The sequence below is a fragment of the Piliocolobus tephrosceles genome, chromosome 6 (assembly GCF_002776525.5).
Source record: "Piliocolobus tephrosceles isolate RC106 chromosome 6, ASM277652v3, whole genome shotgun sequence".
NCBI classification, from domain to species: Eukaryota; Metazoa; Chordata; class Mammalia; order Primates; family Cercopithecidae; genus Piliocolobus; species Piliocolobus tephrosceles.
Genome location: NC_045439.1, coordinates 154,675,621 through 154,702,464, shown reverse-complemented (window position 1 = coordinate 154,702,464; position 26,844 = coordinate 154,675,621). Strand labels below are relative to the sequence as shown.

At 41.9% G+C, this 26,844-nt stretch overlaps 1 protein-coding gene across 1 annotated transcript in view; it reads left to right on the top strand.

Moving 5' to 3' along the window:
• RYR3 (ryanodine receptor 3) overlaps positions 1-26,844 on the top strand; it is a 404,874-nt gene that overhangs the window by 138,798 nt on the left and 239,232 nt on the right. Inside the window, exons 19-24 of the mRNA XM_031935734.1 lie at positions 4,770-4,962; positions 15,912-16,128; positions 20,864-20,968; positions 22,350-22,453; positions 23,609-23,692; positions 25,966-26,125. Of these exons, the coding sequence (XP_031791594.1) occupies positions 4,770-4,962; positions 15,912-16,128; positions 20,864-20,968; positions 22,350-22,453; positions 23,609-23,692; positions 25,966-26,125 (863 nt within the window). The remainder of the gene's footprint in view (positions 1-4,769; positions 4,963-15,911; positions 16,129-20,863; positions 20,969-22,349; positions 22,454-23,608; positions 23,693-25,965; positions 26,126-26,844) is intronic.

Below are 26,844 nucleotides of genomic sequence, written 5' to 3'. Positions count from 1 at the left end.
ATGGTACCTTACAAATAAGTCTCTTTACAGCATCCCTGTGGGTACAACTGTGCCCATTTTACAGATGGGGAAGTTGAGCCTCTGGTAAAATCATAGGTCCTGGTTCATGCAGCAGGTAAGGGCTTGGGATTTGAACTCAGTCCTGTGTGACTCCAAGGCACCTCCGACCTCCCTTTGCTACCTCATTGCAGCTCAGTTGAAAGGATTTGCATCTTGTTTAAATGTGGAGTGCAAGACCCTTACTAAATGATTAGGAAGCCATGAAAGCCCTCACAGGGGTAGAGATTACTTTCTGTGCATGTGAGGAGATTTATAAAACACATTATGGAAAAGCAATGCCACGAGTCCATCATTTTCTAATTTCAAACTCTTCATAGTACTCACATTTTAAAGTGAGGTATACTTCATCAGATAATTTTTCACAGTGTGAATATTATATGAAATGGGCTCTCTAATCCAAATAGTCTTCCCATTACTTTGCTCTAAGCACTTGCTAAGTATATACTTCATATCCAGTGATTATCAACAGTTACCCTTTCATTTCTAGATAATATTAGTCTCAACTCTCTTCCCTTTAAAAATAGGCCCAGTCTATGAATTCAATTTGCTTATAACTTTTCTTAGCCAATGTTCCAAAGGAAACTTCTACTTTGAGCCCAGTCTAGTAGAAAAAAAGGTGGGAAAAGACAGTGTCTTTTACCACGAGGGCATAATTGCTCCTCCTGGTGGTTACTTTCAGTGGAAAGAACAAGCCAGGCAGGAGAAATTCTCCCAACCGTATTTCCCCTGGAGGGCATATGGCAGCTCTGGCTAAATAAAGTTCAGAGCTCAGCTCCTGTTGGTATCAAAGCCCTGCTGCAGATGAAGAGAATCACCCATGAAAGCTGCTCTTTGTCTTTAGTGGCTGAGCCTCAGGCCAGTGTAGAAGCCAACGGTGAACCCTCAGAGGACGCGAGAGAGGACACCGGAGTCACGAATCAACATTTGACAGTTTTGTCCCAGTTTGTATGATTCTTAGAACATTAAAGAACCTTGGAATTTGTATTTTTATCCAGCAAGGATCTGAATACTTTTAAAGACAATTGTCCAGTGTAGCATTTCAATTATTTCCTGGTCTTCCTCAGTTCACAAATATTCGTTAGAATTTGTTCAAGTGGGCTGGGTGCAGTGGCTCAAACCCGTCATCCCAGCACTTTGGGAGGCCGAGGTGGGAGGATCACTTGAGGCCAGGAGTTCAAGACCAGACTAGCCAACATGGTGAAATCCTCTCTCTACTAAAAATACAAAAATTATCTGGGCAGTGGCGTGAGCCTGTAGTCCCAGCTACTTGAGGGGCTGCAGTGAAAGGATCGCTTGAACCCAGGAGGCAGAGGTTGCAGTGAAGCGAGATCGTGCTGTTGTACTCCAGCCTGGGTGACAGAGTGAAACGCTGTCTCAAAACATAAATAAGTAAATAAAAATAAAAAAGTATTTGTTCAAGTAACTATAGTGATATTTTCCAGAAGTTAAACTAAAAAAAAAAAAAGAAAAAGAAAATTATGCAGGAAAGATTATTTTTAATGGTAAGATAAATCTTAAAGGTGAGACAATTACTGCAAGCTTTGCTGAATTTTAATATCACAGAATTTTTTCATAACAGACTTGAACAGGAGGAAGAAGAGATCCTGGAAGCTGGGTATCTAAACTCCATACAATGAGCTAAGGGTACTCAATGTCCTCAAATGGAGAAATTTGAAAGAGTCAAACCTACACTCTTCAACCTGGGCTCAGTTTTGTTGTTTTTAAATAATTTTACCTGTAGGTGCTACGATGAGGAGCCTGTTCCTTTTTCTCAGTGGTGAAGCAAGGTATTAAAGTTATAAAAACAGAGTCTAAGGCTACCCCAGACTATTTGCCGATACGCATTGAGTACATTGTGTGGAGCAGCACTCTTGCTGTGCAGGTGGTCCAAGCTCAATGTTCCTGTCCGGCTTTATTGCCCCGTCCTGTCTCCCTCATTCAGCCTTCATTAACCCTCACCTTCTAGCCTTACCAAACTCCAGCCATTCTGCAACTATGTTAGACACTTCTCTTGCTCCTTCGTTTCTCATTTATCTAGTGAGCTTTTGATTCTCCAGGTATCAAGGTGTCCCATGCTCCCAGATTCCCAGGCATCTTCCTCTCCTTCTAGAAGGCAACACATACATACCTTCATTCCAATATTTATCATATTGTATATTTTTTATTTAAATGTCCATTTCCCACCAGACTATGGGCTTCTTAAGAGCATGAATTAGATCTTCTGTCTTTGATCCCCAGCCCCAGGTGTAGCATCTGGCACAGAGGAGAACCTCATTACTGCTTGTGGAAGAGTGGGAGGGAATGCAATATGGCTTTGTCAATTACCCAAAATAATTAGAGGGATCTACTTCATCTTTTTTATTAATTAAAAAGAGCACAGTGATTTCACCCTTTAAAAATTCACCACTTAGTTTAGAATCTATTACAGGTTGAGTATCCCTTATGTGAAATTCTTAGGACCAAAAATGTTTCAGGTTTTCGATTTTTTGGGTTTGGGAATATTTGCATATGCATAATAAGAGACCTTGTGGGTGGGACTCAACTCTGAACACAAAATTCCTTTATGTTTCATAAATACCCATAAAGCCTGAAGGTAATTTTATACAAAATTTTTAATAATTTTGTGCATGAAACAAAATTTTGACTTTTTTGACTGTGACCCATCACATGAGATTGAGTATGAAGTTTTCCACCTGTGGCATCATGTCAGTGCTCAACAAGTTTCAGACTCTAGAGCATTTCAGATTTTGGATAAAAAGTGGATACCCCAGTTTGAATAAAAAGTGTGTGTGTGGGGCCGGGCGCGGTGGCTCACACCTGTATCCCAGCACTTTGGGAGGCCGAGGCAGGCGGATCACGATGTCAGGAGATCGAGAGCATCCTGGCTAACACGGTGAAACCCCGTCTCTACTAAAAATAAAAAAAATTAGCCGGGCGTGGTGGCGGGTGCCTGTAGTCCCAGCTACTCGGGGAGGCTGAGGCAGGAGAATGGCGTGAACCCGGGAGGCAGAGCTTGCAGTGAAGCCGAGATGGTGCCACTGCACTTCAGCCTGGGCGACAGAGTGAGACTCTCTCTCTCAAAAAAAAAAAAAAAAGTGTGTATATGTGTAACTCCGTAAAATACATATAACTCCATCAAACTAGAGTGTGTGTGTACATATATATTTGGAAGCGTTTTTATGGAGTTATATTTTTTCTTTTGTATTTATTTGAGACAAGGTCTCGTTCTGTCGCTCAAGCTGGAGCACAATGGCATGATCTCAGCTCACCTCAGCCTCCACTTACTGGGTTCAAGCTATCTTTCCACCTTAGACCCCTAAGTTGCTAGGACTACAGGTGCGTGTCACCACGCCCAGCTAATTTTTGTATTTTTAGTAGAGACAGAGTTTCACTGTGTTGACCAGGCTGGTCTCAAACTCCTGAGCTCAAGCGATCCGCCTGCCTTGGCCCCCCAAAGTGCTGGGATTATAGGCATGAGCACCCAGCCTTTTTGTATACTTTCCTGTATAAGTGGTGACCCTTTATAATGAATACATATTACTTCTGTAATCAAGAAACAAGGTATCTTTTTATCTTTTGCTGGAAACCCTATTTTAAAACCTAACTTCCCTTTTGTTGCTCTCTTTCTAACAGAAATGTAAACCCAATAGGGGAGGGGTGGGTGGTTATAATTATTAATCTTTACTTTTAGAATTTCCAGAATACAATGATATAAGATAGGAAAGCAGAGAGGTGATTTTTCCTCACTCCTTTAAGTCAGGAAATGATCAATCATCTTATGAAAGAGATGTGAAGAAAAGTTTTTAAATGAATTCAGAATATAACTGGCAATGTGTTTTCCCGCTTATCTGAAATAATAAAGTTCTTTAAAACAAATAAGCGAACTGTAACATAGTTTTTTGTTGTTGTTGTTGTTTTTTGAGATGGAGTTTTGCTCTTGTTACCCAGGCTGGAGTGCAATGGCACGATCTCGGCTCTCCGCAACCTCCACCTCCCAGGTTGAAGCGATTCTCCTTTCTTAGCCTGTAGCTGGGATTACGGGCATCCACCACCACGCCCGGCTACTTTTGTATTTTCAGTAGAGATGGGGTTTCTCCATGTTGGTCATGCTGGTCTCAAACTCCTGACCTCAGGTGATCCACCTGCCTCAGCCTCCCAAAGAACTGGGATTATAGGCGTGAGCCGCTGCGCCCAGCCTACATAGCATAGTTTAATGGCTAGATAGCCTTGCCATTCTTCTCTCTGATGGCTTCTCTATTCAACACTAGAGGAGCCTAATCTTTTTGAGGAAGTAAAAGACAGAAAGGTCTTTCGGCACTTAAAACTAAGCACACACACACCCCAGCCACCTCTGAAGCACTACACCAGCAAAAGCATTCTGTCTGCTACTTCGGACACCAGGCCACAGTCTGAACACACATTGAATAGGTTAAGTTTTTGTTATTTCTCATTCTTAGCAGTTTGAGCATTTCCCCTGAGACTCATCTCAAATCAGGCATGGAGTCTGCCCACTCGCCAGCTTAGGAATTCATTTCTCATTGCTCATCTCACACAGGAAAAGCAAAGTTGCATTTCAAATGCAGTAGTACCTCTGGACCTCTTGGGTACCCATCACACCTCCCCATCTCCCCCAGAGGCCTCTGAGCCTTTCTCAGCCTCGCAGGTGCCTCCAGAGTTCCACAGCCTTCTTCCTGTTCTTTCCTCCCCAGGCCGGATACCCAGAGCTGTGGCTTCCATCAACCAGCACCTCCTGAGATCCGATGATGTGGTAAGCTGCTGCCTGGACCTCGGCGTGCCCAGCATTTCATTCCGCATCAATGGACAACCTGTGCAGGGGATGTTTGAGAACTTCAACACAGACGGGCTCTTCTTCCCTGTGATGAGCTTCTCAGCAGGTGTCAAGTAAGTTATGGTTGTGATTTCACCGAGAGTAGCAGTTACCCCACCTCCCCACCACCACTCTGAGCTGCGAAGCCAGCAGTCTCCTTCAGGGCTTCAGTACTGTGAACTAAGTTCCCCAGGACGGTGATGGTGCTAGGGCGAGAGCCAACCAGAGTCATTTGCTCCATCTCTAGTGGTAAAACCTCCCCCAGGGGTTGTATTATGTACTCAGATAAACAGTAAGATTAATAGGATAAATCCTGTGTAGAAAATTAATAATTATGAAAGTATTACATGCTCAGTATAAGAAAAACTTCAAAGACATAGTTATGAACAATACAGTAAAAATCACCTATGATTCCAGTGGTTAGCTATAATCGCTATTAGTTCTTTGGCGTATTTTTCAAGTCTTTTGTTCTACAAATATACATCTATTTTTTAATTGGTATCACACCAAATATGAAGTTTATGTCTTATCTTTTATTCAACAATAAATAATGAGCCTTTTCCTGAGTCAATGAGTATTCTCAAAATGATTTCATGGCCATATAATAGCCCTTTATTTGTTTCATAAGGCGGCCATTACTCTGCTGTTATAAGTCTATGCCAATTTCATTTTTATTGTTGTAAATAAAATTCTTATGTATATCCTGAAGTATAACTCTTTGTATGTTTCTACTTGGTTCCTCCTTGAAATTGGTCAAAATGCATGTACTTTTTAAAGTCTAAATTTATAATTATGTGGCCAAATTGATTTTGAGAAAGATTCTATGAAGAGTTCAGAATTCCTTATCAACAGCTTTAGAACCTAAAAAGCTCTGAAAACCATACATTTGTTCCTAACTCATTTTGTAGTAAAATCTAACCTGAACTCATTTTGTGGCAGAACTGTCATCAGCAGAAATGAGGCTGTTTTCAGTCTTTCATTTATTCTACTTCTTGTAAGTATTTGTATGTTCAACTGCAGAAATATTAATGTGTCTGATTATGATGTACTGCCCCTCGCCTGGCTGCAGTTTCTGCTTAATGTACATAACAGGTAACTTTTAAAAAAATTCTAAAGAATTCCAAAGTCTGAAGCACATCTCTAATGATTTCAGATAAAGGACTTGGGCTTGGGGTATCATTTAAAGCAACATATGGGAATGTCCAGCTGACTGGATCCTTATTAATTTTTACTGTTATTGGTTATTTCAAATCTTTGCTGATTTGGAAAAATTGTACCTTAGAGGATTAATTTTTGATTTTTTATTACTAATGTGGCGAAACATTTTTTATACTTATTTTTATGTACTTTTTCCAACACAATATTTTTGCTAATTTTGTGTTCTCAGCCTTTCTGATGCTCATTTTTTTGGTAGACATCTTACATATTTTGTATATATTGACTTTATATAGTATGTGTAATATATTTACATATTTACATACATGTCATATATTTACATATTACTTTGTATAGTATATGTAATATATTACATATTTACACATACTTATGTGTAATAATTTATATTTATTAAGGATGTTAAACTGTTTCTTACTGGTTTCAAATATTTCTTCCAGTTTCTGATTTGTACTTTAAAACGTGGGTTTTTTCCTATTGTTTTTTGTTTTTCTATTTCACAAAAGGAATGTAAGTCAAAGAAAATACCAGGAACCCATAATAGTACCACCCAGAGATAATCATATTAGCTTTTTAAATACACAGTTAAATATTGTTCATTTAATTGGGCTTGTGCTATGCATGCTGCTTTCCTATGTACTATTGCTATTTCTCTGCCTATTTCCTTGTACCTACCAGTTGGATGCTATTTTTTTTTTTTTTTTATTATACTTTAAGTTCTAGGGTACATGTGCATAACGTGCAGGTTACATATGTATACATGTGCCATGTTGGTGTGCTGCACCCATCAACTCGTCAGCACCCATCAATTCATCATTTATATCAGGTATAACTCCCCAATGCAATCCCTCCCCCCTCCCCCCTCCCCATGATAGGCCCCAGTGTGTGATGTTCCCCTTCCCGAGTCCAAGTGAGCTCATTGTTCAGTTCCCACCTATGAGTGAGAACATGCGGTGTTTGGTTTTCTCTTCTTGTGATAATTTGCTAAGAATGATGGTTTCCAGCTGCATCCATGTCCCGGATGCTATTTTTAATTATTTTAACCACGTTATACATTTTAATGTCTGTAAGGCAAAATCGCACAATAACCCTTCTTTCCCAAACTTTTCCCAGCCATTCTTCATCCCTGTATTTTAAAGAGATCACAATCAATTGAGCAGGAGACTAGTGTCAACATAGAATCATCCTAGTGTCCGTGGAAGCCCCTGGAAAGGGTCATGGCAGGAGGAGAGTTGTGGGAAGCAGGAACTGAGATCTGGGATCACAAAGAAATCGTTTCAGGGATCCAGGTCCAAGTGAGGGGATTTTCGGGGTGAAACCACTCTAGTAGGCCTCAGCACCTCATGTGGATTGGTAAACCAAGACATGTTCATACGTTTTCCAAAGGAGGATTTTGGTTCTGTTTCAATTATACAAACTATTTAGAAGTAAAGAACTGTCCTTTGCGAATGGTACTCACCCTGTGGAATTTGAGATGGATGTGTGTGTATGTTTGTATATATACGCAAGCATATTTACAAACATATTCATACAAATGGATATAATATACTAAAGTTACATGTTGGCATTGTCTGAGGTTCTTGTAACAAATGGAGAACCAGTAGAATTAAGCTTTACTGAGGCTGAAAATCTCATCACATATTCAAGCCAGGGAATCTTATACTATCCGCGGACACCGTATTCTAAGAGTTGAAAGTCATGCTGTGCTGAGGATATTTCATCTCAATTCTTTCTTTTTAAATACGTGAGGATACCACATAGAGCTATTCTCATTGGTAGCCGTAAGAAGTGTGTGGAAAATGGGGAGTGTTGTTGACAAGAGAGGCACTGTAAGCCCAGAAAAAAACTGATTGAGTAAAGGCCTTCTGAAAGAGGGAAAGGACCTTCTAGCCCTATTTTCCATCTTCCCCACTCCACTCCTTAGGAATAAAGAGAATGAGTACAAATATAAATACGACACAACAGTGTTGGGGTCATTCACCCTTTGACTCAGGACCTTCCCTGAAGAAACAGGGTTACTCTGAGCAGTCAGTTCCCAGGACTGCATTTGCCTATGTAGCTGGTGGCCTTGGTCACCCACCATTAATACTCCTCCCACTTTTACTTATTTTGCCCATGTCCCACTCATTGTTTTTTACTGATTTTCAAAGGGAGTATGTTTATTTCACAAGCATGTCGTCTGAAAAAACTACTTAGGCAAATTTAGGTCTATGAAGAAGGGATCTTCTCCAGTCTCCTGGCTAATGAACTTTTCCATGTTTTGTGTTTAGAGAAGAGTATGTTTTCAAATATTCCATAATTATTCTTAATCATTACTTCATCCTTGCTGTCTCCCTCAGAACAATGAGATAGGATTTTTGTGTCTGTGATTTTTTAGACGGTAGTGGGGGGATTTTTTTGGAATGTTTTCTTGACAAGAACTGCAGTTAGCAGGTAAAAAAATAGTTGACTGAAAGGTATCCACATGTAGACAACGTTTCTAGCATCTGGTGTCTAGGTCAGCAGATCACGCAGCCTTCTAAGTGCACAGATAGAAGCAAAGTTGCAAGAGAAGAAAAATGAGATGACTAATCATTTAGGAGGCACATCTGCTGAGGAAATTTAAGAAACTGAAGGGTCCAGATGTGTTGACTTGAAGAACCAACAGCTTAGCTCTGAGAGCTTTTTGCTTATAGCAACTGAACAAGTGGAAGGCTAAAAAGCAGTGCCAGTGGGGTGTGCAGCAGGGCTTCAAGTCACTCAAGCCTCCTGTCTCTCAGGAAACTATCAGCTCTGACATATTCCTGGCTTCGGATCTCACAGCATGTTGTGATTTGAAGAGAGGTGGAATCACAGGGCCTGCATAGTTGGGAAATACATTTTACTGAAATGCCTCTAGCGCATCACATGATGACCTTGGTCAGGGTCGGTGCAGGACCTGTTAGTACAGGACAGGTTAGTACAGGCTAGCCAGTTGCTCATAAATCAAAATAAACCAATTGACTATTCTACAACCCGGGTGTTATTCTTACGCCAACTGGTAAAGTATGATTTGGTGCTGAAACCCAGCAATTCTTCTCTGTACTACTTTAGTTCAGTTGAACAAAGAGCTAGAAAGAAAAACCACAATATGAATTCCAAGTTAATTAAAGTATCTTATTGAAAAGAAATGTGTTTTGTAATGAAATTGAAAAGAAGTTATTGTTTCTGCCAATACTGTAGAACACATACCTGGTTTTATAGCATCTCTCCCAGCAAGATGCAAAGTGTCATGCCGGTCTAGAAAGAGATTCTTTTTCTGCCATCATAGAAGTCTTCAGAGTTGTTTCTCATATTTATTTTTAACTTCTGTTTGGCTTCTAAGTTAGATTTCTCTTTCACAGGCCTGTTTCCTCCTGTTTAATGGTCTTTACTGAGATCCTTGTCTTGAATTTTTTAAATAACTTTTATACTTACAAACAATGTTGTTAATAATACCTGATTAGGATGTCCCTGCCAGCTATCATCGAAGAGCAAAGCCACATGAAGAGCAAAAATCTTTTTCAATTAGATTTACCCACAGTGAAGTCAAAGTTAGCATGAGTAATTACTGACAAAACCCACAAATCAATGTCATAGCCTCTTTCCTCTTAATGAGTATTCCTCCATAGTTTTCTTCTCAATGTGGTTTGTTTATAGACAGTATGATTAGTGCAGTAGGCCCCAGTGTAACAACCCTATTCGTTATAGAATAGAATTTGGGATGAGGTATATGTACCTTATAGCCCACCGAAAAGGTTGAATTACTTAGATGCCAGGAAGCTCTTGCTAAAAGTTGATCTTATATCCACCCCACAAATGGCATGAATCAGACAGAGAGCATTATACAGAAAGCCATAGTATATAGTGAAATTTGGGTGCTAATTGTTTTTGCAGAAAATTAATGAGTTAGTTATCATAGTACAATATATTTTATGGCTATAGTTAAACTCCCCATAAATCTTTTTAATCATCTTGCATAACTTTTCTGCCAGCTCTAATTTATAAAAATAACCATATCCAAAGATAGTATTTGTGGTTGCTGTTTGTTTTCTGTTGGTATTCTCCAGACTTGGCTAAAATTCAGGTAACCAACAGCTTAGCTATTTCCAGCTTGCTGTGGTCAATGCTGTGGAAATTATTGCTGAGATAAATATACTTCTGCAGCGAACATGATGGGCACTGGCTGGATTGCCCTGAGCTTTCGTTAAACACTAGCCAGAAAGAAATATGAATGTGGGAATGTCCATAACTCAGATTGTTCTCCAGTCTCAGCGATATGGGCTAAAGATGCAATTATGAAGTGTGACTTATGAGTTGAATTCAGGTCAGCAAAAGCTGGCTGATTCTTTCTCCTCTTAACCACAGCTTGTATCCTTTACTTCTGTGAAACACTATTGCGGCTCTCTGGGAGGAATTCAGTAGCAGATAACAGTAATAAGACATCTAGTAAGACTAAAGTGATTTTACACGTTTGCTAGCAAGCTCTGAGTAATAATATGATAGCCCAACGAAAGGAAGATTAGTCACCCCTTTGAGCACAGCACAGCTCTGTCATGATTTTTACTGTTTTTTTAAATTACTGGGTCAATCTTTCAAATCTGGGAATTTGTAATAGGTAGTCCCATCTCTCCTGCAAATTGACAAACAAAAATGCACAGATCTCAAAGATGAAGTCGAAAATGCTGGCAGAGATTTTTCAATATAATTTGTCCTATGTTTTCAAAATGAGTCAAGTCAATAAACATTTCCTCTACACATCCCAAAACTTCACTACTCCCAGGCAGCTCTTACTAAAGCTGTTGCTCATCTTTGAGGCGAAAGAATCTAAGGACAGGGTCGCTTACTGTAAACACTTTAAGAAGGAAAAAATCTTTGAGAGCTGATGGAACATCTGAGTTACGGGAAGAACCCCAGAAAATGACACAAGAGCTGTGGTGGAAAGGATTCAATTGATTAATGAATTTGATTTTTAAAATCCATTAATGTAGAGAAAAATCTGAGGATAAAGAGGAACTAACTGTAATGAAATCAATTCTTAAATTCTCTTTTTTATTTTAAATTTAACATTTTGGGGGTGCTGGGTGAGCCCATGGCACTCAAGGAGTCAGAGAGGAAAACATGTAGAGAGGGGAGATTCATATTCCGATTGGACATTTCTCGTTTGTGAATGAGGCAAATGATTTAAAAGGTAAACATTAAGTGCCAGGTAACCCATTGACTGAGAGAAGTGGACTAGGTAGATTTAACTTTATTGTTTCTTCTACCCCTGTAACTCTGTGCTCTGGACTTCTGGCCCTGGGTAAGCTCGTAGGTAGGTCCTGTAGCTTTTATTGCTACTTTTAGGAACAAGAACAATCTTGATAGTCATTTGAAAGTTCTGTCTATTTGAATCTAAAATCAAAATTTGTGTCCAGTTTACAGCTTGAGCCCTCCCCCAGCTTGGGCCTGCGGTATGAGGCAGCTACTTCTCCACATTGGTCTGCCCCTCCCTGATGGGCCAGCTCTGATTGCAGACCCTTCTAGAGTTGAGCCGCAGGGAGAGAAGACCGGAGAAGAAGCGTGTCTGATAGAGTCAGTGCTACTGTCAGGTAGCATTGAGTCTTTGTGTAGCAGTTGTACAGTTGCTGCCTCTTTCTTTCCTGGGACCCGTTTGTAGTTTTCTTAGCCTCAGGCTGGGAACTTCTGACCGCAGTGCTTTTGACACAAGCCTTACCGCTTCTGTTGGCTGCTCCCTCTGGCTGACCCTAAACCTCCCTCCAGATCCCCTTTCCCACGTCCCCCAGCCCCTGGGTTTCTGATCTCTATTCAGACATTTGCCTTTCTGGGAAGTCCCTTTTTAAGATGACAGACAGTAGGCGCATTCATGGAGTCCTTAAACAGCCTTCTAGGGAGCACAGTCCTTGGCGTCACCCTGGGCAGAAGGGCAACTCTTTTCCATGCAGCCCTTTCTCACGCTGTCGGCTCTGTCACCAGGAAAATGTGTCCCTCAGTAAACTCCTGAGGACACTTGTCAAGTTTCTATGTGGTTTCTTGAAGCCCTAATCATTTGGCTTCCAAAAAGGGAGAACACTTCTCCCTTTCTCCCTGAAAGTTCTCTCCAGAGGAATTCTTTCCTTTATCTAGAGGTGTGTGATAGGCTGTGGCTGTTAGAGAAGGTTTTACAGGTTTTTTTTGTTTTTTTGTTTTTTTTGTATATCCTATATAGTTGACTCAGCACTTCACTTTAGAATGTGAAAATACTTAGCATCCTATGAATTATGGATTTATACATCTAACTTTGGGACCTGAACCAAAACTCTGAGACAGGGGAGCCCACTTTCGTATACTCAGATAATTGAAGTGAGTTTCAGATACTTTGTTTCCTTCTTTGGTTGTTCCCTTCAAACCTAAATTTTATCTCCCTAGTTATTACCTTTGATCTCGTCAGTCTGGATCTAGTAGGGCAGGTTATGAGGGGGACCTTCAATATTGGTGGCGGTTTGTTGGATCCCTTCTCACAGACTCTGGGCAGTTTGTTCACAGGCAGTGAGGGGAGGAGCCACAGGTGGTGGGTGTGCCTGGGACCATAGTCTGTTCAGTCTGCCTGCTGAGGGCACAGGGATTCTCATCTGCAGGACTTCTGAAGCAATCCAGGACCTTTTCTTCTACCCACTGAAGCACAGCACGATAATGTTTGAAGACCAAAGCTCCAGTATGCAGTAAACACTGATTCCTGCCTGTGTTAATTTATTTTACAGTTTATGTGGCCATTAGAGGACATAAGATTCAGATTTATAACCAAATGATCAGTCTGCTTTTAATAACTGAATATAAAAACTAAGCATTGTTCTCATTAAATGCTACCTGAAACTCTACCTTTCTTGATTTGTTATCTTATCCAGCAGATTTTAAAACCTAAGATAAATTTTGAAACTCAACAGTTAGCAAGAGCGCTCATGAATAATTAAATTCCTCTAGAAATCCTCATAAGAGACGATTTACTTGTTCTTGGAATCCATATGCTAGTGAGTAATGGAATACGCTTACTTGCTGTACAAGCTACTAGTGGCATTCAGCTGCTCCCAGGAAAGATGCTCAATGAGAAGAGAGAGGCAGAAAATTTCCCACACCAATCCTTTGCCCAGAAAGATCCAATTTTATCCCATGGTTTCCATATGTCAGTAACACAATCTGTTATGTTGCAATTGAATTGGGAAGTTCTCAACAAATAATGTTAAGATTTAGTCATTATTTCCTGAGGTTCACTAAATTAGTAATACTGCAGGCTAATGACTCAATTTTGTTTTAATTTCATTGTTCACATTCTTAATACACATAGATCGTGCCCTATTACATAACACTTAATGTAGGAACATTCACGAGGGACAGTTGTGATTCTAACTCTATGTCGTTATTATTGAGTACCTTAAAATAGGAAACTGGGAGGTTTTGTATGATTTCTATAATTAATTTTAAAACAGCATTTTATAAAATGCTTTTCAGATAAAGTGTTCTTATTGGGAAGGAAGAAAACCTTAGCATCTCTTTACTTAAAAGAGGCTTTGTTTTCCAGTTTCACAATTAGGTTTCTACCATCACAATTAGGCAGCCAACACTGAGAATATCTTGCAAGGCTGCCCTACCAAAATGTTCCAGTGAAAGGAAGTGAGGCCCATTGGAAAGTATCCTGTTGTGAAAGTTTTGCCAAATCATAACTTTTCTCCATATACCTCATCCCCCTCCACTCATACACTCAGTTCATGAGCAATTCTGAACAAGCCTAATTCCAAAACAAAACTGGGTATGGCTGTTTGGATCACCTCGGTCCAACCCACCATTATCTCCCTGTGACTATTTCAGGAGCCTCCCCATTGGTCCCCAGATCTATCTGCATAGGGCAGCTAGGAGAATCTTATATTTCCTTACATTAAAACCCATCAGCAGCTTTCCACTTGGAATAAAATCCTACCTCCTTGCCAGGGCTCACAGACCCTGCCTGATACAGCTCTTCCACTCAGGCTCACGGTGTTCTCGCCCACACCACCTTCCTTCCTGTTATCTGATCCCCCCAAGGTCTTCTGCACCTCAGAGCCTTTGCACTTGTTCCTCTGCCTGAAATGCTCCTCCTCCAGATCTTGAGCTCACTGGTTTTTCCTTACCCCTCAGAGTTAGCTCACATGTCAGAGAGGCCTTCCTTGATGCCAACAGCCAACCCCTTACCTGAGTGAATTCACATCTCCCTTTTTAAAACCCCATCAGATGTCTCCCAATCAGTAATTACGCCTATTTGTCTGCTAGAATACCTGCTTTGTGACACCAGGGATGCCGTATACCTGGTTCATTGCTGAATCCCAGTACAAAAGCAAATGCTACTTGTATGGGCTCAGTAAAGATATGTTAAATGGAGAAGGGGAGGGGAATGAATGTTGTACATAAACACTGCATATATATTGACTTTCTTCCAGTGTTCAATTACTGTTGAACCTCCAGAGTGCCATGTCTTGCCGTGTTTTAATTATAGAAAACTGGTTGTATTTCCTCATCAATTTCATGTGGTTGCAGTTGACTTGTGAAAGCTCTATTTCTGATTATAAACCTGGGATCATATGAAGTAACATTTTGAAATCACTTACTTTCACCTTTTTCTTTTTGCGTGGGGAAACTTTAGGGTCCAGTCTAACCCTAACCTAACCCATGTATATGAGGCTGACTTTCAGCCAGAATGCTGAATTACGATATTGAAAGACTTCTGCGTGGTGGTAATCAGAGCCTGCCTGCTGTTATTGTCAGACCTTTAGTGTCATGCCCCACTTTGTTGGAAAGTGCCAGTGAGCACTGCAGGAGGTGGGCCAGGGTGTCAGGATTGGGTACTATCAGGGGGATGATACTAAGAAAGACACTGGCATCCCAGTGAGCAAATGCTTGATGCCCATCTGTCCCCACACAGCCATGGCTGCCTCCTCACAGCCACCCCGATATGGCTGCTTCAGGGAAATGTGGCCTCCACAGTGTAACATTTTTTTTTTTTGAGACAGAGTCTGGCTCTGTCTCCCAGGCTGGAGTGCAGTGGCCGGATCTCAACTCACTGCAAGCTCCGCCTCCCAGGTTTACACCATTCTCCTGCCTCAGCCTCCCGAGTAGCTGGGACTACAGGCGCCCGCCACCTCGCCCGGCTAGTTTTTTTTGTATTTTTAGTAGAGACGGGGTTTCACCGTGTTAGCCAGGATGGTCTCGATCTCCTGACCTCGTGATCCGCCCGTCTCAGCCTCCCAAAGTGCTGGGATTACAGGCTTGAGCCACCGCGCCCGGCCTGATGTAACATTTTTAAGTAACCTTGCCAGCCATGAACTATTTGTGATTAATACTCTGATGTTACTTAGTCTTTCCCTTGAATATTAAAATAAGATTTTACTACTTTCTCCATATAGTTACATCATGCTTTCTTTAACCGATGTGTGGATAATTTCCCTCAAGAAGAGTTGAAGTTATCATATTGTAATTTTGATATGATCTTTACAGAGAATAATCTCATCATTATCACTGTTACGCTTTTCAATACTGCAGTAATATCTATAATAATTATTTACCTATTAGAGTACAGATAAACTTGGTTCTAAAAACCTAATGGTTTATGTATAAAGATGTTTAGGGACTTAGCCATGATAGGTCAGCTGAGGATCATGCCTTGATGCTCACTTACCCCTCTGCTGTTTTGGTACCTACTGGAGGATGTTTGCCGTGGTTAATCTGAAGTCATTCACTTCTCAACAAAATTATGTTGAGGGTGGGAGGCAGGGATTGATCTTTAATTTTCACTTGTTTGGGCTGCATTTTTTTTAACCTCTGTATTTCTGCTGTCTTCAAATGACAGAGTACGTTTCCTGATGGGTGGACGTCATGGAGAGTTTAAGTTCCTGCCTCCCTCTGGCTATGCCCCTTGCTATGAAGCCTTACTTCCAAAAGAGAAGATGAGATTGGAACCTGTCAAAGAATATAAACGTGATGCTGATGGCGTTAGAGATCTCTTGGGTACCACCCGGTTCCTCTCCCAAGCCTCTTTCATCCCATGCCCCATAGACACCAGTCAGGTAGGTTCAAATTGCCAGCAAAAGACAGCGGATACAGATGAAGCCACAGAGTTAAATACTTCTTTCTTTCTTGTCTTTGAACCTTTCTTAATATACATGTTCCATAATTCTTGTGTAATGTGAACAACTATTACTCTCCACATTTTCACCATGTGCGTCGATTGGGTCTTTAAGGATTTCTCAGTCAGTGAACATGGTGAACACCTGCTATATGTGTTATATTCTGTGAAGGATAGACAGAAATATTGATGTATTCTCTGGGAATTCTCAACCAAGTGAAAGATGTAAGAAGCAAATGTATGATTTTTTTAAAAGGCCACATGTAATAAATGCAAAATGAACAGTATGCACCAGTAAATGCTAGAGAAATCCTTTAGGCTAGAATGTTTCTAGAAGTCTGTGTGGTAAGGGTGGAATTCAGTTAGAGCCTTTAATAAGCTTTTAATGGGGGAGGGTCTCCAGGGGTGATATAAAAGAAATGGGATAAATAAGGGCCTAGAAGTAAAAACACAAAATAGAAGGATAGACAGGTGGCAATGCATGTTCTCATATGGCTGAGCTCTTGGAAGAGGGAGGAGCATGTAGGAGAAGAGTTGGAAAATAAAAGGGAGAGAAACAGGGAATGGCATGGAGGGCTTTGAAAGTGCTGATAAATGGATATTTTCTTTCCCCTACAGGGTCTGTGTTTTGAGAGAGACACATCACATGGTGTTACAAGGGGCATGCGAGAGCTTTCAGCATTTTATATACAGCAGGGCTATTTGAATCACTATTCTAGATGTTACAGAAAATAAATGAAAAGAGACCATGCCTCTAAGGCGCTTGGGGTTAATAATTTGCACAATGTAGCTCTTTTAGCCTACAGGCTTTCTCTAGCATGCATTTCCCCCATAATATTCATATGACCCTATTATATTCATCTATGTGTCTGTGTTCGTGAGTTTGCTTCTTACCTCCTGTGGCTAATGACTATGTATTAGTCTATTTTCATACTGCTATAAAGAACTACCTGAGACTGGGTAATTTATAAAGAAAAGAGGTTTAGTTGACTCACAGTTCTGCATGGCTGAGGAGGCCTCAGGAAACTTACAATCATGGCAGAAGGTGAAGGAGAAGCAAGCACCTCTTCACAAGGCAGCAGGAGAGAGAGAGCAAAGGGGGAAGTGCCACACTTTTAAGCCGTCAGATCTTATGAGAACTCTATTGGACAGCAAGGGGGAAGGCTGCCCCTATGATCAGATCATTTCCCACCAGGCCCTTCCCCCGACACGTGGGAATTACAATTCAAGATGAGATTTGGATGGGGTCACAGAGCCAAGCTATATCACTTTCAGTAGCATTTCAGTATTTCTCTGCCTGCTTCACAGAGTACCTTGATGGGGAATAAGAATGTTGATAGGAAATTGAGAGGGGGTTGTGAGCTAGAGGTGATTCTAAGAATTAGATCATCTGGGTCCTGTGTATTCTAGATGTCAGGGAGGAAAAATTTTTCTTCTACCCTCCTAGGTTCTGTTTTTGGGGTCCTGTGAATTAAACTGATATGGACAGATTAGAGAGAAAAATTTTAATCACCTGGTATGGAGTTCACGAAGAAATGTGGCTCAGGGAGGAAGTCAGAATTTGGAGCTTATATACCATCTTAATAGGGAAAGGAGAAGGGCACTTCTGGGAAAATAAATGTCTTTGGGGAAAGATAAATGATTCCTAAGGAGAACAGATAGGAGATACGATAGTTCTGTAACAGAGTGTGTTTAGGTGTGATGATGACCTTTCTTTGGTGGTAGGTGACAATTTCCCCTGGGAAAAAAATTGTTGAATTCTTTGGGGGGGTTCTTTTTTTAGGCAGATAGGAGGAGTCCAGAAAAAGCCCCATCCTGTGTCATTTGTTTTTCAAAGTCTTCAGCTCAAAATAATCCTTATGCCACTGTGGCATTTCTGGACTCCTTCATAGACAAGAAGCTTGAAGGCCAAGGCCTGAAGGAGCTTCTCCATGGATACAGGGCTGCTGTTGCCCAAGCAGACAGAGAGTAGAAGCATGACTGTGACTCCTGTCTGGGCTGCCTCTCCTGACTTAAGTAATCAGAAACATGTGTGTTACTCAGACAAGGCTTTCTAGAAGATGCTGGCCTCAACAAGAGTTCAAAAGAATGAGGTAAAGTTTTGATCGGGGAGACTTGTTGAATGACTTTGACCAAAATGCTGATAGTGATATAGACTTGACCAAAATGCTGATAGTGATATAGACAATAAGGTCCAGGCTAAGGGGGCCTCAGATGGAGATAGAGGAACTTGTTGAGAACTGCAGTAAAGGTCGCTCCTGCTATGCAAAGAGACTGGCGGCATTTTGCCCCAGCCCTAGAGGTCTGTGGAACTTTGAATTTGAGAGAGATGATTTAGGGTATCTGGGGGAAGAAATTTCTACGCAGGGAAGCATTCAAGAGGAAGCAGAGCATAAAAGTTTGAAAAATTTGCAGGCTAATGATGCAATAGAAAAGAAAAACCCAGGCTGGGCGGAGTGGCTCATGCCTGTAATCCCGGCACTTTGGGAGGCCGAGGCGGGTGAATCACCTGAGGTCGGGAGTTCGAGACCAGCCTGACCAACATGGAGAAACCCTGTCTCTACTAAAAATACAAAATTAGCCGGGTGTGGTGGCACATGCCTATAATCCCAGCTACTGCAGAGGCTGAGGCAGGAGAATTGCTTGAACCTGGGAGGCAGAGGTTGCGGTGAGCCGAGATCGTGCCATTGCACTCCAGCCTGGGCAACAAGAGTGAAACTCTGTCTCAAAAAAAAAAAAAAAAACATTTTCTGGGGGAGAAATTCAAGCCCACTGCAGAAATTTGCGTATATAACAAGGAGCCAAATGTTAATCACCAAGACAATAGAGAAAATGTCTCCAGGGCATGTCGTTGACCTTTGCAGTAGCCCCTCCCTCAGGCCTAGAAGGAAAAAATGATTTTCTGGGTCAGGCCTAGGGCCCCCTTGCTTTGTGCAGCCCAGGAATTTGGTGCCCTGTGACCCAGCCACTTCACTCCAGCTATGGCTAAAAGGGGCCAAGGTACAGCTCAGGCCATGGCTTCAGATGGTGCAAACCCCAGGCCTTGGTAGCTTCCACGTGGTGTTGAGCCTGTGAGTGCACAGAAGTCAAGAATTGAGGTTTGGGAACCTCTGCCTAGATTTCAGAGGATGTATGGAAACACCTGGATGTCCAAGCAGAAGTTTGCTGCAGGGGTGGGGTCCTCATGGAGAACTTCTACTAGGATGGTGTGGAAGGGAAATGTGGGGTTGGAGCCCCCACACAGAGTCCCCACTGGGACACTGCCTATTGGAGCTGCGAGAAGAGGACCACTATCCTTCAGATTCTAGAATAATAGATCCACCAACAGCTCGCACCGTGCACCTGGAAAAGCCACAGACACTCAAGCATGCAGGTCCTCCTGAAATGTCAGCTCCAGCTGACAGATGCCAGACAAAGGTATGGGTCCAGTGCTAGTCATCTTCTAAGTTGTCAAAAGAAACTAGAAATCTGGAATTTTATATGAAATCTCCCATTTCCTAGGGATTGAATCTGAGAGGAAAAAAAACTTAGGCTCCCAGTTTATGACCTCTGTGGAGAGATAGGAGTAAAACATCAGGAAAATACAGAGGAACTCTCCCTTTAGGTAATCAGGGGAAACTTCTCAAAGGTGGCAACATTTGAACTAAATACGAGAGGATAAACATTGAAGGTATTTGCCAGGTGCCAAGGAAGGGTGTGTGGGGGTTGTGTGTGTATGATGTGTACAGTGGAGAGTATTAATAAAGGTTAAGGTTGCATATGCAAGGACACAGAACTGTGAAACAGTGTGGTCTTTTAGAAGAATTTCAAGAAGTTTGAAAAGGATGTGTTTGTAGAGACCGTGATGAGAACTGAAGAACAGCACTGTGTATGTGGTTAATACATCTAGTCTTAGTGTCAAGGAACACTTGGGTGACACTAGAGAGTGTTTTGACACGATTTTTTGGTGTAGACTTATCCCACTGGCTGCAGTGTAGAGGATAGATCAGTGGGGAGCTAGGGAGGCCAATTATAAGGCTCTTGGAATGGTCTACCCAGAAAATAATGAGGTTGAGTAATGGAGAGAAGGGGATTCCTCAGAAGGACACTTAGGAAATGAACATGGTAGGTTTCATGACTGATTAGTTGGGGGGAGTAGTGCCAAGGGAAAGATAATGGGATCACTTCCAGGCTTAAAGAGGTAGTGGGGCCATGCAACAAAAAGAGAAAAACAGGAGGAGAAAAAAGATTTGGAAAGAAAAATATCAAATTCAGCTTTGAGTAATATATTGAGCTTACTTTAATAGAAGAATCCTGTAGGCAGCTGGAACCATGAGTCTAAACTTGAGACCATGGTTAGAAATGGCCTGACTTGGGAGTGATCATCTACTGGGTGAGAGAGCATGGAGAGAGAAAATAAGGTGAGGCAAGCATTCACATGTGAAGAACATGCAACATATATACCTACAGAAAAGACAATGGTCAGAGAGGCAGCAAGGAGCAGAGAGGAAGCCAAGAAAGGAAGAGGGAGGAGAGCTGGGAGCATGTGGGTCAAGCAGAGTGAGGTCAGATACTGCAGCTCCTCCTGGGTGATGTGCCAATTCAAGTGGGGTGCCTGACTCCTATAGATTGTATGATAGGTTTCAATACAATTGATTCTTATAGTTCTGGCTTTTCACTTGCTCCTTTTCTTTTAGGTTGTTTTGCCACCTCACCTCGAAAAGATCCGAGACAGGCTAGCTGAAAACATCCACGAGCTTTGGGGAATGAATAAAATAGAGCTTGGCTGGACTTTCGGCAAGGTACGTGTCTCAGTGGCCAGGCTGGGGTGGAGCATGGGATTGCCTTGTTACCTGGAACCGTTCTTCCTGCTGCATGCCTAGTTTTCATTGCATTCACTAGTCAGGAACACTGAGGAGAGCAGATCTTCACAGACAGGACCAGAAGTCTGTCCCCCTTCTTACTCCTAAATACTGGTTTATTTTATTTGGGATATATCGTTGTTTCTCAGCACCTGCTTCAGAATACTTGCATCTCTCCTTCAGAAAAAAAGTTGTCACCTCTGTGTGGATAGTGAGAAGTGGCTGATTCATTGTTTTGCATCAGAGCTTGTTTAATATGGTTTTCAGATGTATCACTAAGATTAATGGACACTCAGGGGAGGATAGGGAATCTTTCACTAGAAATCATTTTTCAGAGAGAATGTAAATTGACTATGTTCCATGATTTGTGTAAGGTCATGTCTGAAGGCAGAAGGACAGGTGAGTTCTGAAGCTTCCTATTACCCCGACACTCTCAGATGACACACATTCTAGTTTAGTTACTGACAAAGTCTCTGCACTCCCACACTTATGTATTTATATAGCTACCATAAAATATTCTCACCACATGAGGATGGCTTCACTATTGAACTCCTCATATCTAGCTCAGAGTCTGTCATGTAGTACAGGCACTCAACAAATGTTTGTTGAATGAATGAATTACTTAATGTCTAGAACTGTACTGTCAAGACAAAGCCGTGAGTCTCATGTGGCTACCGAGTATTTGGAAGTGTGACTAGTTTGGATTGACATGTACTAAAAGTGTAAAATAGTCACCAGATTTTGAAGATTAGTGTGGGGGAAAAAATAAAATATCTCATAAACAATTTGTTCTATTGATTACTTGTTAAGGTGATTATTTTGCATTTATTAGGTTAAATAAAACACACGATTAATTTCAACTTTTCTTTTTGATTTTCTAATGTGGCTACTAGAAAATTCAAAATTACAAATATGCTTCACTTTTGTGGCTGACTTTTGATTCTACTGCACAACACTGGTCCAGATTCTGTAGCCTGTCCTATACTGAAGAATGGTCCTCTTCAGTAACATTATGTTTACATGAATTTTGGAGGAGCAAGAGCATGGCCGCCACATGTAACACTGCTTCTCTGGGAAAGTATGTTCAAAATGCAGGTGCTTGTCTAGAAATAAATCCACAGAGCACAAACCACTGGCAACTTGGAGACTGTGTGTCTCATTTACTAGAGAGATCATCTGTTTGCCTATCAGCAAGTTGCCGTCTTTGTCTTGCCTGATACGGATTGCCTGGGCCGTGTTTCAAAGTATGTTCTGTTCTGTTTTCCCATGCAGTGCCAGCTGTCAAAACTTAAATCACATTCTTTCTTATGTCACCACCTAGATACGAGATGACAATAAAAGACAACACCCTTGCCTCGTGGAGTTTTCAAAGCTCCCCGAAACTGAGAAGAATTATAACCTGCAAATGTCGACTGAAACCTTGAAGTGAGTGTTTAATTGAGCTGAAATTGTACAAACAATGAGTAGATGATTTAATGCATTATAACTAAACTGCAAAGATATGTCTCTTGCCTGAAAACATGGCACATTCTAATAAATTAGAGGAGTTGATGATGAATCATGTCACAAGAGGATTTAGCATAACCATCCACCATCTTATTGACTATATTTCTTAAGAAACCATTTGCTATTTGCTAGGGACAGGGAAAAGGTAAGATGCAGAAAAGAAACTTAGAATCGAAAGACCAAGTACCTCCTGCAGTTCACATTAAATAAAGGAAAAAAGATAAAGCATTTCTAAAACCCATTGGGAAACCTGATTTGATTCACTAAAATTCAATTTTAAAGTAACTTTTGCTTCTATGTTGCTACCCATGGGCCTAATTTAGACGTTAACTTTTCTAGCCCAAATTGGTATCTCCCATTTTGAATTCTTTGGGGACTTGCTACCTGTTCTCTTTGCATTTCCCTGTTCTCTAGTTGTCACTGCAGAACATTTTAACTTTGTGGTTTTGTTGGCATAACGATGCTTGGTAAGGTCCCTTGTCCCACAGGCTCACATGGGATACCTTCAATTACATTGGCGCTTCTTGAAGGTATAGCTTTGTACTTCATGGTGTTAAGCACAGCTCATGCACTTACAGGCATCATGCAGTAAATATTTGCTACCTGGGGCTGGGTATTAGAATTCTATCTGTTCCATGGAATTAGAAGCAGCATATAATTCTAATGCGAATTTATAAAATAGAAAAATGTCTCCAAGAGAGGCAATTAACAAATTTCTCTTTTGTAATCTTATGCTTGCTATCATCTAAATTGGGAGTTGGCGAATTATGGTGCGTGGGACAATCAGACCAACTACCTATTTTTGTAAATAGATTTTTTTGTAACAGAGTCAGACTCATTGGTTTGCATATTGCCTATGGCTGGCTTTGCTCTGTAATCACATAGTTGTAGCTGTGACAGAGACGTATGGCTCACAAAGCCGAAGGCATTTACTCTCTGGCTCCTTACAGAAAAAGTCTACTGACCCCTGGTCTGAATGAGTGGCTCTTGTCTGTTTTCAACTCAGATGTGAATTAGGTTTCCTTCTGTTCCTAACACTGCAGTTGACCTTGGTCTTCTTCTGTTGTGTCACAGAACCCTCCTGGCCTTGGGGTGCCACATTGCTCATGTTAACCCAGCTGCTGAGGAGGATCTCAAGAAGGTCAAACTGCCCAAAAAGTAAGTGATTTTTTTAATGGTTCAAGATTTTAACGCTTCAGCCTGGATTTTTAATCCAGGAGGGTGGTACCAAGACAGACAGCAGCCCACGTACTTGCTAGCACCAGCTCAGAAGGGCTCCCCTGTTTCCTAGATGGCACTGAAGCCCTCAGATAGAAGCCTGTTGAAGAAGTATTTCAGGGTTTTCCCTCTTTTTGCCGCTCTACCTGGACCTCGCACTAATATTGTTAGTTTTGAGCCAGGAGGTGTGGAGACGTCAGATGGATGCTCTGTCTTTGGTCTGTAAGAATAGCATTCAGCAGAAAAGCTTAAAAATGGTTCACAGTCATGGCAGAGAGTCACTCCTCTGCCCCTGGACCAGCCTTATAAGTCCTTTGTGGAAGGGGTATCTCTGCCACCGTTCATTTGACCCCCTACATCTGCCTGTATCCTACTCTCCCTCTCTCCCGCTACATTCAGACGGAGGTGCACATTTCTTTTCCTTGCACATTCAGATGCCTGCTCAGTGGCACATCCACTGGCTCCCTTGTTTGCTTGCTCTCCTGCATGCCAGCAGATGTGTAGATGGAGTCACACACAGGTGTCATCATCACTTAGGAGCCAAGCAGTACCAGCTTTAATCAAACATTTATCTTCCCCCTTCTTTCTTCTTAACCTTCCAAGATCCACTCTCACACACGCAACTCCTAGTACCAAGAAAAGCACATCTGACAGGCTGCAGTCAGGGGACAGGCTGCTGGCCAAAGCTGCTGAGGTCAGGATGCAGCAGTCGGTGCATCCTGCCTCTGCCCAAGAGCAGTGTCCTGAAAAGGTGGATGCAGAATATTATCTTCTACCTACCTACCTACCTACCTACAATAGACCCTGCATCTCATGCTGCTCAGAGGTCCTGGATGGATTGAGCCCTAGTCTATGGTTCATCACTGTTGGAGTCTGGCTTTGGCCTAGGCAGTCAGTGGCCGTAGGACCACAGATACCTTTTTTTTTTTTGAGACAGAGTCTTGCTCTGTCGCCCAGGCTGGAGTGCAGTGGCGCGATCTTGGCTCACTGCAACCTCCGCCTCCCCGGTTCACAACATTCTGCCTCAGCCTCCTGAGTAGCTGGGATTACAGGCACCCACCATCATGCCTGGCTAATTTTTTGTATTTTTAGTAGAGACAGAATTTCACCATGTTAACCAGGATGGTCTCAATCTCCTGACCTCGTGATCCGCCTGCCTCAGCCTCCCAAAGTGCTGGGATTACAGTGTGAGCCACCGTGCCCGGATGCCATAGATACATTTAAACTCATATTCCCCCATAGCTGTGACAATCTGCTTTCGTGAGTTTCACTCCACAGTATACCCCAGTCTTCTCCATTTACACGATGTGTCTACCTAGAGCTCTTCCACTTCTTCCCGTTGTCAGTCAATTTACAGACATTTGAGGCTGTGACTCTTGGACTGGACAGCTAACTGCTAAGATCACTTTAAGTTCAAAAATTCTCTGACATCATTCTTTTTTTTTTTTTTTTTTTTTTTTTTCTGAGACAGGGTCTTGCTCTGTCACCCAGGCTGGAGTGCAGTGATGCGATCTCGGCTCACTGTAAGCTCCGCCACCTCCTGGGTTCACACCATTCTCTTGCCTCAGTCTCCTGAGTAGCTGGGACTACAGGCTCCTGCCAGCCTGCCCGGCTAATTTTTTGTATTTGTAATAGAGACGGAGTTTCACCATGTTAGCCAGGATGGTCTCGATCTCCTGACCTCGTGATCCACCCACCTTGGCCTCCCAAAGTGCTGGGATTACAGGCGTGAGCCACCGCACCGGGCCCTTTTTTTAATTCCGAAAGTAAAAGTTTAACCTTTACATTTCAACTGAGTGATTATTCTGTGCTGATTTGTAAGAAGACATTTGCCAACAAGACCTTGGTTTTGACTTCTTGTGTTTTTGTAGTGGGATGACGGGCTTCTGGTAATGTTGCAGCATACTGAATGTGCCCATTATTTGTAGAGAACAGGGGTAGTTTTCTTAGAAATAAAGATGGTTTGTACTGACCATCTGCTTTTTTCAAGTCTTCTTTGAAATATGTTATATATGTTGGGAAGGAGGATGGTAGATTGGGGGCTGCATCTATAGACTTGAAACAGAGCTGAGCTATTCGTTCAGCCAAAGAGTGGGACCTGTGACCATAGCCTTATTTGCATAGCATTCTTACCATGTGCTCTTGGTCTAAAATCTGGAATGAGAAACTCATGGAGATCTGTTAAAACTGTGCACTTTTACATTTACTTGTAGCTATATGATGTCCAATGGCTATAAGCCAGCCCCTTTGGATTTGTCTGATGTGAAGCTGTTACCTCCTCAAGAAATTTTAGTGGATAAGCTTGCAGAAAATGCACACAATGTTTGGGCAAAAGACCGAATAAAACAAGGATGGACCTATGGCATCCAACAGGTGAGAAATGCTGGGTCAGGCATGCTGGCAAAGTTAGAAGATAGGATCATCCATCCACATGCCATTTTGCTTTGGTGTGTGTTAGATCAGAAGGAAGAGGTTGCGTTTGCACTCTGTCCCTCACACCTCAGTGTGTTCATTATTTATGGAATCACGGGGCTGGACAGAATTTGTAATGGTCACATCATAGCTCAGCAGTATGTCTGGGATAGTCCCACGTATCTGCTGGTGAGGACGAAACGGAGGGGAAGCTAGCCCAGCAGAGCAGCAAACCAACTGCCCAAAAGCTTTTGCCTCCTTACTTCAGTCCACTGGGCCAACGATTTCTGGGTAGAAGTCTTGGCCTGAGCAGGAGGCAGCTTGAAAGCCAGAGCACAGCAAGAAATTAGATAGAGTTTAGTCCCAAAACCCCTGGCACGCCTCTTTCCCTGAGGTGGTTTCTCTCATCTTAGTAATCACCAGTGGTAGGGTTAGTATCAGGGAAGTTCAGGAGCGGCTATGTGCACATTAGCGAATTCATACTGGAGCCTCCAAACCTGCACACATCTGGAAGCCAGGAAGAATACAACTGTGGAAACTATGGGGGGAGGAGGAGCAGCAGAGTGAAGAGGTTCAAAACAGCTTGTTATACTTAAGAGTTTGGGTGAGTTATCTCTACAATTGTCCCTATTGTCTTCTTAGTCCCTCCTAAGGAACTGAGAGGGAGATTACTACAAATG